At 48.3% G+C, this 13,882-nt stretch overlaps 4 protein-coding genes across 4 annotated transcripts; 3 read left to right on the forward strand and 1 right to left on the reverse strand.

The window, feature by feature from the left end:
- Positions 1–1,794: 1,794 nt before the first annotated feature.
- CkaCkLH20_07053 (uncharacterized protein) lies at positions 1,795–3,775 on the forward strand (the record flags this gene model as incomplete). The annotated part of the gene is made up of 6 exons (XM_038889770.1): positions 1,795–2,002; positions 2,063–2,450; positions 2,516–2,667; positions 2,749–2,987; positions 3,042–3,313; positions 3,379–3,775. 6 exons carry the CDS (start codon positions 1,795–1,797, stop codon positions 3,773–3,775), a joined length of 1,656 nt encoding a protein of 551 aa, XP_038744694.1.
- A 675-nt stretch (positions 3,776–4,450) lies between these two features.
- CkaCkLH20_07054 (benzoate 4-monooxygenase cytochrome P450) lies at positions 4,451–5,695 on the forward strand (the record flags this gene model as incomplete). Its single annotated transcript, XM_038889771.1, has 1 exon — positions 4,451–5,695. One exon carries the CDS (start codon positions 4,451–4,453, stop codon positions 5,693–5,695), a length of 1,245 nt encoding a protein of 414 aa, XP_038744695.1.
- Positions 5,696–6,348: 653 nt separating this feature from the next.
- CkaCkLH20_07055 (uncharacterized protein) lies at positions 6,349–7,674 on the reverse strand (the record flags this gene model as incomplete). Its single annotated transcript, XM_038889772.1, has 1 exon — positions 6,349–7,674. The coding sequence occupies one exon, from the start codon at positions 7,672–7,674 to the stop codon at positions 6,349–6,351; it is 1,326 nt and encodes a 441-aa protein (XP_038744696.1).
- Positions 7,675–10,270: 2,596 nt separating this feature from the next.
- On the forward strand, positions 10,271–11,461 carry CkaCkLH20_07056 (tri14-like protein; the record flags this gene model as incomplete). The annotated part of the gene is made up of 2 exons (XM_038889773.1): positions 10,271–10,458; positions 10,516–11,461. 2 exons carry the CDS (start codon positions 10,271–10,273, stop codon positions 11,459–11,461), a joined length of 1,134 nt encoding a protein of 377 aa, XP_038744697.1.
- Positions 11,462–13,882: the final 2,421 nt, after the last annotated feature.

A 13,882-nucleotide genomic window follows, 5' to 3' on the forward strand; every position in this document is an offset into this window, starting at 1 on the left:
AAGAGATAGCTTACTACTACTACTATATTAGCCTAAAGGTAAGTTAATTAAATATAAAGAGCTATAAACTCTTTACCCACCTTCTCCTCCTTCTTATCCTATTCCTTCTACTAAGTATTTAACCTCTATACTAGAAGACGTTAGAAAAAAGGGGAAAACATAAGATCTTAGCACCTATATGTGGAAGCTACTAAAACACTATTATATAGTTTCTTTGCCTCAATATATTTATAGTAATAAGATAACCCCTCACTAAATTAATATGCAACCTTTATATAGAAACAATAGGTATAAGGTATATCTATATATAAGGAATAAGAATCTATAAACTTAAGCGCTTAACGCTTATAATCTTTTATTTCTATCTTTTAAGACTTTAACTTTTAAATATAACCTAATATAGTATTAGCATTATAGAAATAAGGAAGCATAATTAATAACTCCCTAGCCTAAGAGTAATAACCTACTTATATAAGGTCTAAGAGACTAGACCTTTAGAGGGGAGACCTAATATTATAACCTATTAAGTATAACTAATAAAGAACGCCCTATTAGGATACTAGGCAGCTATAATAATACCTTTATATATAGGATCATGGGAACATAAGGGGCTCGCCTAGAATAGAAGAACTATAGTATAAGTTATATAATAATAAGTAGGACTAACTTTTAATAAGTAGTCCTAAAACCAGTATAAGGATTAAGACTAACGTACTAAGGGTAGTCCTTAAGGAGGACTAACTCTTAGATTGCGGTCTATATAGGAAGAGAAATATCTAGGACTTATATATAGGATAGACTTAAGCCTACCTTAAGGATAGACTTCTATAGCTCTTTAGTAATTAATTTTATAATTACCCTTATTAGTACTTTTAGCTATACCTAAGTAATAACTACTCTATAACTCTTATTAAGGCCTTAATTAATTACTAAGACCTTTAAAGACCTATAATTACTTAACTAGACCTAGAGAATAACTAATTACTATTTATAGTTCTTAATCCCTAACTTACTATTAATATAAACCCACTGTCAGTTAGCTGGCTATAACAAAAGTATTTAGATATTATAAAGTTATTCTATTAGAATTTCTCTACTCTTTATTTATATCTTCTTAGGTATTTCCTAGTAATTATCTCTAGAAATTAAGGAAGAGTTTCTTATATTTCTTAAAGTTTTCTTTATAAATCTTTAAAAGTCTTATAGTTAGAATTATTATTATTTCTATTATAGCTTATTATAATATTTATTAAGTATTTATTTAATTATACTTAGTATATTACCTAGATAAGCTATTACTTATAATAGGTTATAACTAAGTACTTATTTATTATATTACTATTTACTTCTTTATAGAATTTTACTTTTTTTAAATATATTAATTAATAATTAAAAACTCTTTAAGTAATACTTATAAATAATTATAACTTTAGTTATATTTATTTCTATATTATATAGTATTTATTTTCTTTACTAAGTATATTTAAATCTTTTCTCCCTACTTAAGCTACTATCTTAGCGGTTTTACTACTCTAAGATCTCTTAGTCTCTATCTTCACCCTAGACCTCACCCCTGCTACTATCCCAGCTCAACCCACTACTATGGACCCTCCCAGCCAGCCACAGAAAGACAATTATAAATCAGTAGACGCGTGAGTTTTCCTCCCTCATCTTAAATTCATCATTCATCCGCTCTGCCAGCCTCCACTATACTAGGATTCACTCATTATGCTGTTGTTCGTCTTTGCTCTCAGTTGCTAGTATTCCCATCACTATACATTAAGTCCCGCGACGATGAAGGACTCCTCGCTCGTCCTAGGCTTTGGAGCCGTGCTTCTCCTGGTCTACGTTGTTGACAAACTGATGCAGGCCAAAAGGAATGCTAATTTGCTCCCGCTGCCGCCCGGTCCAAGGGGCCTTCCCATCGTGGGAAACATAAAGGATTTTCCACCGCCCGGCGTCTTTGGGCCCCACCACTGGGTCAAATTCAAGGATGAATACGGTACGTGTTGGCACCTTGTGAATGTTGAAATCCGTGGATGTTGACTGACCCCGCTTCTAGGCCCCCTCAGCTCCATCACCGTCATGGGCAGGACGATCATCCTGATCAACGACGTCCAGCTCGCGTTCGACATCCTGGACAAGCGTTCCACTTACTCCTCGAGATCACAGCCCTTTCTGGGCGGCGAGTTGTACGTCATGGCCCTCTTGGTGCCTGCTGAAATGTTGCGGAGACTGACTGTAGCCAACCTATTTAGCGTCGGCTGGAAGCATAACACGGCCTTCCTGCCAGACGGCGACGTTCTGCGCCATCGCCGCAAGGGCTTCGGCCGGATCATCGGCTCCAATGCCGCTGCCTCGCAGTTCAATGAACTGCTTGAGGCCGAGGTCGCCCACTTCGTACTGCATCTTCTCGAGAGCCCTGAGAAGCTGCAAGATCACATTAAGAGGTTGTTCTGATTCTGTTGAAGACAAACTGATTGATGAGAGACTAAAACCTAACAACGCACTACAGATCGGCCGGCACCACAATCCTCAAGCTCGTCTACGGCTATAACGCGGAGCAGACCAAGAGGGATTCGCTCATCGACACGGTCCAAAAGGTCATGGACGACCTCGCCGAATACGCCGCACCCGGCTCGTATCTAGTTGACACGTTCCCCATCCGTAAGTCTTAGCAAAATCGCATCAGCGGCAACGTTGAACCCCGCAAATTAGGCGCCTTCTAACCAATATACCCTCCAACAGTTCGCCACGTACCCGACTGGTTTCCCGGCGCTAGCTGGAAGAAGCTTGCCCGGCAGTGGAAGAAGGAGCTGATGGAGACCGTCGAGAAGCCGTACGCTTTTGTGCAGCACCAGCGGGCCCAGGGCAGGGAAATGCCGTGCTATGTCTCGCGGCTCATTGAGAACAGCGGGGACTCGCCCGAGGAGGAGCGCAGCAACAAGTGGGCGGCCCAGTCTCTGTATACTGGCGGTGCCGATACGGTAGACCTCCTTCCTTTAAGAGAACCTTTGCGCTATGCTGACGTATTCTTCTAGACTGTCTCGTCCATCGGCGCCTTCTTCCTCGCCATGACGTTGAATCCCGAGATCCAGGCCAAGGCGCAGGAGGAGATCGACCGCGTCGTAGGGCACGACCGGCTGCCGACGCTGGACGATCGCAAGAACCTGCCGTACGTCGAGGCCGTTGTCAAAGAGAGCCTGCGGTGGCACAGTGTCATCCCCATCTGCCTCCCGCACACCAACCCGGAAGAGACAACCTACGGGGGATTTGGGGTTCCGAAGGATGCCATCATGTTTGCCAACCTCTGGTATGAAAGAGACGTCCAAAGTTTCGGCAGCAGGCGAGTGATGGACAGAGGCTAACCTCGCGTAGGTGGTTCACGCACAACCCTGATGTATACCCGGACCCGGACGTCTTCCGCCCCGAGCGGCACATCCGGACGCCCAATCGCGAGCCGGAGCTGGACCCGGTGCGCCTTGTCTTCGGCTTTGGGCGACGTGTCTGCGCGGGCAAAATCCTCGCGCAGAACTCACTGTTCCTCAACTTTGCGCAGGTGCTTGCCGTGTTTCGGATCAGCAAGAAGGTTGTCGATGGGGTCGTTATCGAGCCGAAGGTAGACCACTTGAACGGCGCCCTGAGCCACTTGGGGCCGTTTGAGACTTCCATTGCGCCCAGGTCTGTACAACACGAAAGGCTGATCCGTTCGCTTGAAGAGAGGTTTCCGTGGCAAAGGCCAGACAACGAGGTGCTGGAGAGGATGGGCTGCTAATGTAAACAATAGCTATGCCGCCATGCATTGCATCGGAAATACCCAAGTGTCCATCCAAAAGGGGAAATCTCTTTTTCTAAAGTTTCCGATAATAGTTCAACTCCAACTTTCCCCTGCAACCGGAAGATATCTTAGCCCTGCCTAGAGTATTGTCCTAAGTTGCCTTACAACTCTAGATAGAAACAGTATCCTATGAACCGCTCTACTTATAACCCGGCATTATTATGGAGGCCTTGCACTCGGAATTCAATAGACGGCGCTTACAGCAGTACCTTAGTCCACTGCGGATTACTCCGGCCTCATTTTGAAGTTCCGACTAGGTCCGCATGGGCCAAGGCGGATGTGCCCGTCGGCGGTTACTCTCGGTGTGGAGAAGGCATGGCGCTACGTCCCAGATATCTTCGGGCATATGAACCCTCAAAAAGTCCGTATGATCTACCTTTGACGGCTCGGACGGGATGCAATAGGAATCCGGACGCATGAAGTCTCTTACATTGGCGCGATCCACGGAGACCGTCTGTTGCGACGACGTGCCACATCGTTCTGCGTCCCGAGTTTCGAGCCCAGGAATAAATACAACCCTATCGACGTCCTTGAGCTACGGTAGCGCGACCATCGACTTGACCTACACTTGCGACATCTGGAGCATTACGCCAACACCATTAGCCTCTCGAAATGGTTCTCGGGTCTTCCTTCTCCATCGGAGCAGGCCCTCTCGTACGATTCGCAGCATTTCTAGTCATTGCGTGGCTACTCTTCCACATCTTCCAAGGCATTTACCAAGCATATGTCTCCCCACTGAGGCATGTCCCAGGCCCAAAAGCATGGGTCATATTTCCAGCCATCCCTAGAATCAAAACGCTTCTCGGGACTTTCGACCATGACGTACGCCTCCTTCACCAGAAGTACGGCAACATCGTCCGCCACGGTCCAAATGCTGTTTCGTTTACAACATCGAATGCATGGAAATCTATCTACGGTCACGGTCACCGTCAGTTCCCAAAGTTCAACGCATCGAAGCAGCTGGACCCCCAATCCAACATTCTTACGGCCGACGACGAGAATCACGCCAGGATCCGTCGCGGCGTTTCTCATGCCTTTTCTCCAAAGTCACTGGCAGAGCAAGAATCTATCGTGCACGAATATGTTGACAAGCTCATCAGGAGACTCTCCGACGTGGCCGAATCCCAGCTACCAACGGAGATTGGGAGGTGGTTTCACATCGCATCATTCGATATCATCGGTGATTTGACATTCGGAGAGTCTCTCGGTGGTCTCGACAACAACGAGCTGCACCACGTTGTCACCTCCGTTCTTCTATTCATTGAGAGAGCCAAGAAGATATTTGAGCTGGACAGTCTACTTGGCCCCTTAAGCTGGCTGATTATGCCTCTCCTCGCTCGTGGAGTGGAAAAGGGGTTCATGGATCAGTTCCATTACACCAGGATGGCGGTGAGCAGGCGTCTTGCTAATGACTCGGTAATATCTCGCAAAGACTTCATGCAGGGATTGCTTCGAGGTCGGGCGGAGAAAGAGATCAATTCTATCGAAGAGATCATCACAAATGCCAATACTCTCTTCGTCGCCGGTAGCGACACGACTGCGACGTTAATGACAGCATGCACGTTTTATCTTCTGTCAACACCTGAAGCACACCAAAGGGCTGTGGAAGAGGTCCGCCAGGCTTTCACCTCACCAGCCGAGATCACGTTCACCAACGCAACAGCACGGCTTCCCTATCTTCTGGCCGTGCTGAACGAGACATTCAGGCTCTATCCTCCCGTGCCAACCTCTCTCGAGAGAATTGTTCCGGATGGTGAGGAACCAGTCTACATCGAGGGAATGTATATTCCTACCGGAGTCCGTACTGCCAGTTTCCTTCCTTCCAATATACATCTATCCTCCATCTCCTCCTACTAAGGCCTACCCAAGCTAATGCTTTCAAATCACCCGCTTAGACTCGAGTTGGCGTTCATCAGTCCTCATCTGGCCTTTCAACCACAAACTTTGCACATCCCGAGACGTTTTCTCCTGAAAGATGGCTGCCGGAAGCTGCCCGAGACCCCTTGTCTCCCTACTACGCTGATAAGCGGGACGCCATTCAACCCTTTTCCTACGGTCCCCGGAACTGCGTTGGTAAGCATCTAGCGTACAACGAGATGCGACTAATTGTGGCAAGACTTCTTTGGGAGTTTGACTTCAGCCTAGAGAAGTCTTCTTTGGAATGGACACAGCCTTACTCAAAGCATAGGTCATGGTCAATTTGGGAGAAGCCGCCGCTAATGATCCGGGTTCGGCGCCGGCGGCTTCCGAGCCAGTAATTCAGATCACTTATATGTAAAAGGAGTGGTTGTGAGTAGAAGAAAAGCCCGGTTTATACACCAGAATTGTATTCCTCTGTGATAAAATGAGAAATCCCTGACCAAGTGCCAATCTTCCACAAGGGCTGCGAAGTGCCTTCCATATTTTCGATTTGATTGAGTCATCACAGAGTAGAATCGATATTCCAAAGGTCGTTTCTCGATTCAGCAACCAATCAATACTCATAGGACAACTAGTTCAAGTACAAAACCCTACCAGCGGATCAATTCTTGAACCATCACAGGCATCCCCGACTTCATCGAACGGTTCGCCCCCACGCCGACCAACACCGCGTTCCCCCCGTCACGGATGTAAGCAGCTCGATTGAACCTGTCGCTTTCGTCACCCACGAGCACATCCCGAAGTAGGACAGGGTCACCTCCGCCGTGTCCGCCCTCCCGTTTCTCCACGTCGACCACATACGGTTCCTCAAAGAGAGGATACACAACGATCTTGGTCTGCTCGACGCCGCCTTGAATATAGCCCTTTTCGAGATCTCCGAGTCCCTTTTCTGTGACTGTTTCGCCTCCAGCTGAGTAGCCACTCTCAACCACATTTACTTCGATGCGGCCCTTGCTCCCGTTGAAAACGCACCGATAGCCTTCCCATGGCGCGTAGGCGTAGGTGTTGTACGTCATGACTGCTCGGTTCTTGTACTTGATGATCATGGAGAGATTGTCTTCGATGGTAATGCCCTCGGCGAAGCAGTTTCGGTCCCGGATATAACCGTCCTCATGCTCAGCTTCAAGATAAAGCTTCTTCAGTTGGGCATTCTGGTCGATGTGAATAGCGAAAGGGTCGTTCTTGGCGTCTTCGTTGTCAAGATACCTTTCCCCGAGATTGGAAACACCTCGTCTTTGAGCATTCTCCTTGCCGTAGAACCAGAGGTCGCCAATACAATAGACCAGCTCAGGCTCAGTATTAAGCCAAAAATGGACCAAGTCGAAGTGGTGAATGGACTTGTGCATTTGAATTCCACCGCTAGTTTCCTTGTTTCGGTGCCAGCGGCGCATGAAGTCAGACCCATGGGCGCAATCGAGAATCCAGTCCATGTGAACAGTCGCTATTTCGCCGATCACGCCTGACTGGATCAGTTCTCGGACTTTTGTGTGATGTGGAGCGTATCGATAGTTGAACAGGACTCGAATCTGCTTTCCAGTCCGTTTTTCGGCGTCGATCATGAGCTGCAATTTCTCCTCGTCGATAGTCATTGGCTTTTCCGTGATGGCATCGCAGCCGAGTTCCATTGCCCTGATGCAATAGACGTGATGATACAGATCAATCGTTGTGACGATGACGACGTCCGGCTTCTGCTCTGCCACCATGGTGTCAAAGTCTTCCGCCTTGTAAGTCGGCAGCTTATCCCCCCCGAGCTCGACAATGCGATCATTGGCGGCATTCAGTCGTGTCTGGTTTGTGTCGCAGATGGCTACCAGAGTGGCAACCTGATCAAAGTCCTTCAGGATGCTCTGGTAATAGAAGGCTGAGCGAACGCCCATGCCAACAATTGCGTAACGTTTGACTTGCGTGGACGTCATGGCGAAGAGTCTTTGTTCCGATAATGTTATTGAAACGAATTACTTGGGGCGGGATGTATAGCCTACTTATATAGAAGTAATTGTTCAAATGTTACACCAGCCTGATATTAGAAACGTCTGCTAATACTCGCGTCCATTTGAAGACAACACTTCGGGTACGCACCCATTTCCCCATTACCCCAGCGTATCTCACCTCCCGTTCCTGGGGAGGGAACAGATCATCGCTTTCAGATGCTAGTCTAGCTTGAATCCAAAAGCGCGTCCCGACCCTGTTCTGGATGCTTGCGAACTCAAGTTGGTTGTTCAATGCTCTTACGAAACCAGCTGCTGAGGTTGTCGGCAAACCCCCAATTTGGGTCGGTATTGTCTCACTGACATACCCGATGGTATCGGGCCACTCGGCTGCTGGGTTTCTCTTAGATCCGCCAGTCGGGGGTTGACCCGAAAGGTGGGGTAGGCACCGGCGAAGTAAGCTCCGATTGTCTCTCGGCACAGTAAGGTGAACTCTGCAACTACACATCATTGCCGATGCACCTTCTCATTGATCTTACACGTACGCCATGCACATACAAAAAGTTCCGCTTTTGCCTCCTACACTGGAGGAGTTGGCTGAACAGCTTCAGGCCCCTCTCGCAGCCAACTTCTCATACTCGTCGGTCACTGTCGAACAATGCCCCGATCTTCGACAAGCTCCGTTTTGCCTTGCTTCGAGGGGGCTTTGTGGAGATGAAAAGGTTGCCGATATTGGCGGACAATCGAACCTCTTCCCACGTCCACGACTCGACAGCATCTGGCCTATGGACGAACTCGCCCAAGCGATGGAAATGAGCAATGTCAAGGGGGGCCTGATTGGGGCAGGTGCGGGACCTTTCCACGTCATTGGTCAAAACAGCGAGCTTGCTCCAAACATTGGCTGGGAAGAGGGATTCGATAAAATCACCAACCAGACCCGAATTATCAAAGTCGTTGGTGACACTGGAGATATTAGGATTGAGAAGAGCCCGTCCTTGGATTGTGGGCTAATGGCAAATCTTTACGGCTCGTTGGGTCAGTCAGGCCCTGTCTTACAGGTCACTGCGCGGGGAAGAAAGGGCAACGAGAAGAGCTTCACAGAGTGCATTCGGAAAGCATTATGTGCTGCCTATGGACCCGATCGACCCATTAGCATGGGTGGTGTGTTTGTGGTTGAAGCAGGGCAGGCAGTATACCACGTCATGCCTGATTTCCCACCGGAGAGTAGACTTCCTTTCAAAGATCGTAAGGACGTTGACCGTTGGCTTACATGGCATAACTTCAACGCGCCTATCGTCTGCCTCTCCGTCTTTCATTCGGCAGACCCGGATAATCTAGGTCTGAGAATGGAACACACCCACGCCTTCTCTGCAATTGGGGAAAACGCGGGCGGTCACTATCACTACGAATGCGACGAATCAGCTGAAGAGATTGAGTATAAAGGGTACTTCAATACTGCTAAGATGATATATCGGATAGACAAGCCGATCGACAGCTAATGCTTAATAACCTACCTCAAAAGGATATGTTTTTGTTCTCTCAGTACATTATACCTAATCCTATGCCTAATTTGTTCACCAAGGGATCTTAGGATACTGCATTTGATTTGACGTTATGTAAAAATGCCGCCAAATGATGTTCTCGCGCAGGACTAAGCCTGTAGCAGGCAAGATGTAGTTATATGGGGGCAAACTCCAGAGATCAAACAACACTACGCAGAGTGAGGCTGTTGAATCACGTACTATGCGTAGCTATCTCTAAGTTCTTCAAGCCATACCAATTTGAAACCCAAATTAAACCATGCCTTCTTATGTCCATAATTACTTCCAGGGATATCGGTTTCGTATATATTCTTGATAATCATCATATCAGTTGTTCGGCTTGCTTTTCTAAGTATGAACTGGTTCAATAGTTTACTCAGTTTCCGGTGCGACGAAGGGAACAACTCTATTAAATCGCTACCTTCTCTGAACGAGGGAGTCGAAATCTGTTGCCGTGTTACCCGGAATCCTTGCCCCGTGCCCTTCCGGTATGTGGGCGGAAACGGAGACGCCGCTGGAAACCAAAATCCCAAAGAGTCAGGACCAAGTAACTGACTCGTTGATAAAAACACAGTAGACCTTTTCCGCACATTTAGTTCTCATATCTCTGCTTCTAGTAATCTTTTCCCGTTGTCGGTATGTGGGCGCGCATAAGTCAGAGTCGTGAATAGAGAGTCCCAACCTCTGTGATCCTTGGCAAAAAGAGTCGTACGAGTGGTATGACTGCTGGTTCAAAATTTAACGCATTTCGCCCATAGAAAATCCCAGCGCCATAGTTCATTGACTATGAAGTGGGTTTTCACCCTCTCAGGTCTTTCATTCTGGAGTGGGGTGGTGAGATTACACACAGGGGTGGGAATTCTGCAAGAGTTGATAATGATGAGCATATCAAAAGTGAAAAGATAAAATGGCTGCTCAACCCCAATTGTCCAGAGGAACTCCCATTTCGCCGTCACGTCAGTCAAGTATTGGAGTCGTTCAATCATTCATTCATTCACTCATTCACTCACTTACTCGTTCGTTCAAGTCAACAAAACGTCACAATGCGAGCCACTCGTTTAGCAATTGCCAGCAGCCTTTCTCTGGCTACGTCCATTGTTTCGGGTTTTCCTTTCAACGTTGAAAAAACCAGCAGATGCGCCGCCGTCAACGGATCGTTTTCAATTGATAACTATAAGCTTTATCCAGAGAACTTGGATTGGGACCCGGTCCATTGCAAGCTCTACATCAGGTACGATGATTGTGTCTTTACCCCCCAGAGCTTCTGTTCACTAATCGTTCGATTTAGTGCCAACTTCAACTCAACTGTTCTGGTTTACGACCCATATACAGCTACCTACGATATCCTCAGTTTTGAAGGAATCACCGGAACGGATCCCTATCATGTATCCGGCATTGACTACGACTCCTCCACTGGCTCAATTCTCATTTCAGCAAACAGCGGTAGCCCTTTTGTAACTTCCGGTCAAAACATGACGGGTTCCAATAAGGTCATCCGCTGGGATACCAACGCAAATTCGGCTGCCTACACGGCCGACCTGGCTGAGTTCAGCGCCAAGCTTGCCATTGGTAACGTAACTGGCGGCGGATACCAGGATTTTGCAGTGGATAAAGAAGGCAACACTTACGTGCCCGTCGTGTTCCACGTCCCTGGGATAGCGAAGATTTCTGAGGCCGGCGAGGTGTCGAGCTGGTATCTTGGACAGCCAAGCACATCAAGCAAGTACATCTATCTCGGCATCGTCTACCACGAAAACAGCAACAAGCTTGTCATCACAGCACCATATCTCGGTACATTCGTCACCTTTGACGTGTCTGCCGCCAGTCCGGTTCCGACCAACGTTACCATGAATGGGTGGCCTTCAGACGGGTCATACAGTGCCAGCAATCTTGAGTGCGATGGCCTTTTAAACCCGGCTCGGTACAGTCGCAATGTGTTGCTTTGCTCTGAGAACGGGTTACAGGCAATTACTCTCTGGGCGTCGAGAGATGGATTCGCATCTGTAGAGTACATTGGCCAAGTTGCGGACAATTCCACGGCGGACATCGCAACTTGGGCCTCTCCGACAGCCACTGTGGAGATCGGTGACAGCATTTACGTCTCGCATGAGTATTTTCACGATCTGAACGAGTTTGATGTGGCGGGCAATCGCTCTAGCTTTCCGTTTGTGGATGTGACAGCTGAGCTCGATGCACTCGTCTCAGCTTCCGGATACAACATTATCCAATTATGACATGTTTCTTGGAAGTCAGAGGATTAGATATTGTTACTCCCGCATTTGTAGAAATAGATCATTGATATTGCAAGTTACTCGGCCCTTCTGTTTACCTGGTTTTAAGGGCAATTTCCATACACTGCGCAAGACTCGTCATACGTACGCTGCCGTTGAACATACGAGTTCAGATAATAACATTGAGAGTGCTAGGAACAGTATGCCGGTCAAGACGGGACAGACTTTGGGCGGGCTTCCGATACCGGTCCGAATTCCCCGACGCACACTCGGCCCCACCTTATGTAAGGTAGACTTTCCCAGACTCCACGAATTGCTCCTTTATTCCGATGGTGCGGGGTAGATTTGCCGGACAGCGTTGATCTTGCGGAGCGCTTCCTTATTCGGGTCGGGTTCAGTCAAGACAACCCAGATCACTTCCACGGCCCCGGCTTCAAAAGCCCTGAACTCATTCCATTAACGATTTCTTCCGATCGAATTGGGAAATACCCGACAGTCACAAGAGATCTTGGATCAGAGAACCCCGAGTGAATGTGGAACTCAAGCGCTTTGCTGGCTGACAGGTAGCGCCTCACCGATGGAGATTGTTTGGCATTCCTCAGGCGGCTCTGCAAGAAAGCGCACCTCTCAAGATAAGCTACCCCTGTCATCTTGATGTAATTCTATAGTTGCCCGTGGCTGACATCGCACGACTTCTGCACCGTGTCAAACCTGCCGTGCCCGTAAAAAGAGGTGTTATCACAACTCTTCTGCCGAAAGAGATGCCGGAGGAGTTGCCGGAAATACTGGGCGTCCGTCGGATGCTACCGCGACGGAACCTCGTTCGACGTCAACCACCCGCACATCTAGTTCAAGCCCGGCGCGAGTGAGCCCATACAATCCTGAGTCTGTTTTAGAAGACTTGTCGGGAAATCCAGAACCCTCATTGCAGTCCCAGCAGCAACACGCATGTCCTAAACATTCCCATGGAGATTCTCTGGGCCATGAGAACAACTTGACAACACTAGACCGGACCCAGCGCCAAGTCTTTTGGTATCGGAGACAACGACGAAGGGTCTTACAGCCCGAACTTTCGGATGACCATCGCCGCTACTTGGAAAGCGTTGGTGCTTTCCTGATCTTGCCAAGGTCTACCACAGATGCACTGCTGCCCATCTACACGGCAACGTTAGATGATCTAATTCCTATAATGGACGGCAACAGTGTGCTTCGCGAGTACAGCAACGGCCAGGCATCTAATCATCTAATCAACGGAATTTGCCTGGTCGCGTGCAAAAGTAAACAAGCTACTCCATTTCTTCAACTTCACGATAACGGACCGATCCTCGAGCCACTCAAGTTCGCTTCCAAGCTATTGGGGAGGCTGGATGCGGCTATGAAAGCCAATTTGGAATCAAATCGTGTGACCAAGATTCAGATTCTAGCCTTAATGCACCTCCATAACGATGGGTTGGGTGGAGTGGACAGATCTTCAAGCTATTTGTCGCAGGCTATTTGCGAAGCGTGGTCGCTTTCTCTTCATCTCAGAGTTCCCGGAAATCCAGATCACAGGGACTGTGACTTTCTTTGGTGGGCACTTCGAAATTTCGACAGACTGAACAAGCCGATAATGGGGGCAGGCCCATTCATGGTGGACGACACGGACATTGCTATAAGTCGGATCGAGTCCTGCGAGTCTGATTACCGTTCACAACTCATGTCGGTTTCTCTCGCACTAGGAGATTTGATGACTACGGCGACAAAAGTATACAAGGCAAGTTCTACAGCGACTGTTGATGACGGCGGTGAGTTTCCGTCTTTGTCAGAGATCACGTCCAGCAGCTCCCTCGACCGCTTCCACAAATCCCATGCAGGTAAGCACATACACCAGAACACCAAAATGCCTTGCACAATCTCTGATATTAAAAGCCTATCTCGAACTTTGGTATCATCTCGCTGCTATGCTTTCCTGCCGATACAGTGGGCCCGGCAAACCTCAGTACAGCCGACGTCTTGCTTCAGCTGATCGCACGCTCAATATTATTTCAACCGAGGGTTCAGAGAGGCTGCCGCCACTCCCTCTCATCCCCTATGCTATCTCAATGGCCACGACCGTAATATATCGTGCTTTGAGGGATGGCAGACGAGATGCCCCTGCAGCATGTCAGGACCTCAACCTTTGCTGCAACGCGTTGGATATTTTATCTCACCGATGGACTACTGTCAAGGGCGTGGCCAGGCTGGCAAGGAGGTTATTGAGGTTCATCGAGCGAGGTGAACCACAGCCAAGTTCAAGCGAGAACATCGTATGTACCTGCAGGGCACCTGGCACACCCAACTCTCCAGAGAAAGCGGAGAATAGGCTGCGTTCCGAGCTTGTGTCCGCTGGCCAGGACCTTGGCGCAAGCCCCGAAGCTCCACGTACTTATGCACCTACCGCGACGC

Source organism: Colletotrichum karsti (assembly GCF_011947395.1).
Source record: "Colletotrichum karsti strain CkLH20 chromosome Unknown Scaffold22, whole genome shotgun sequence".
NCBI lineage: Eukaryota > Fungi > Ascomycota > Sordariomycetes > Glomerellales > Glomerellaceae > Colletotrichum > Colletotrichum karsti.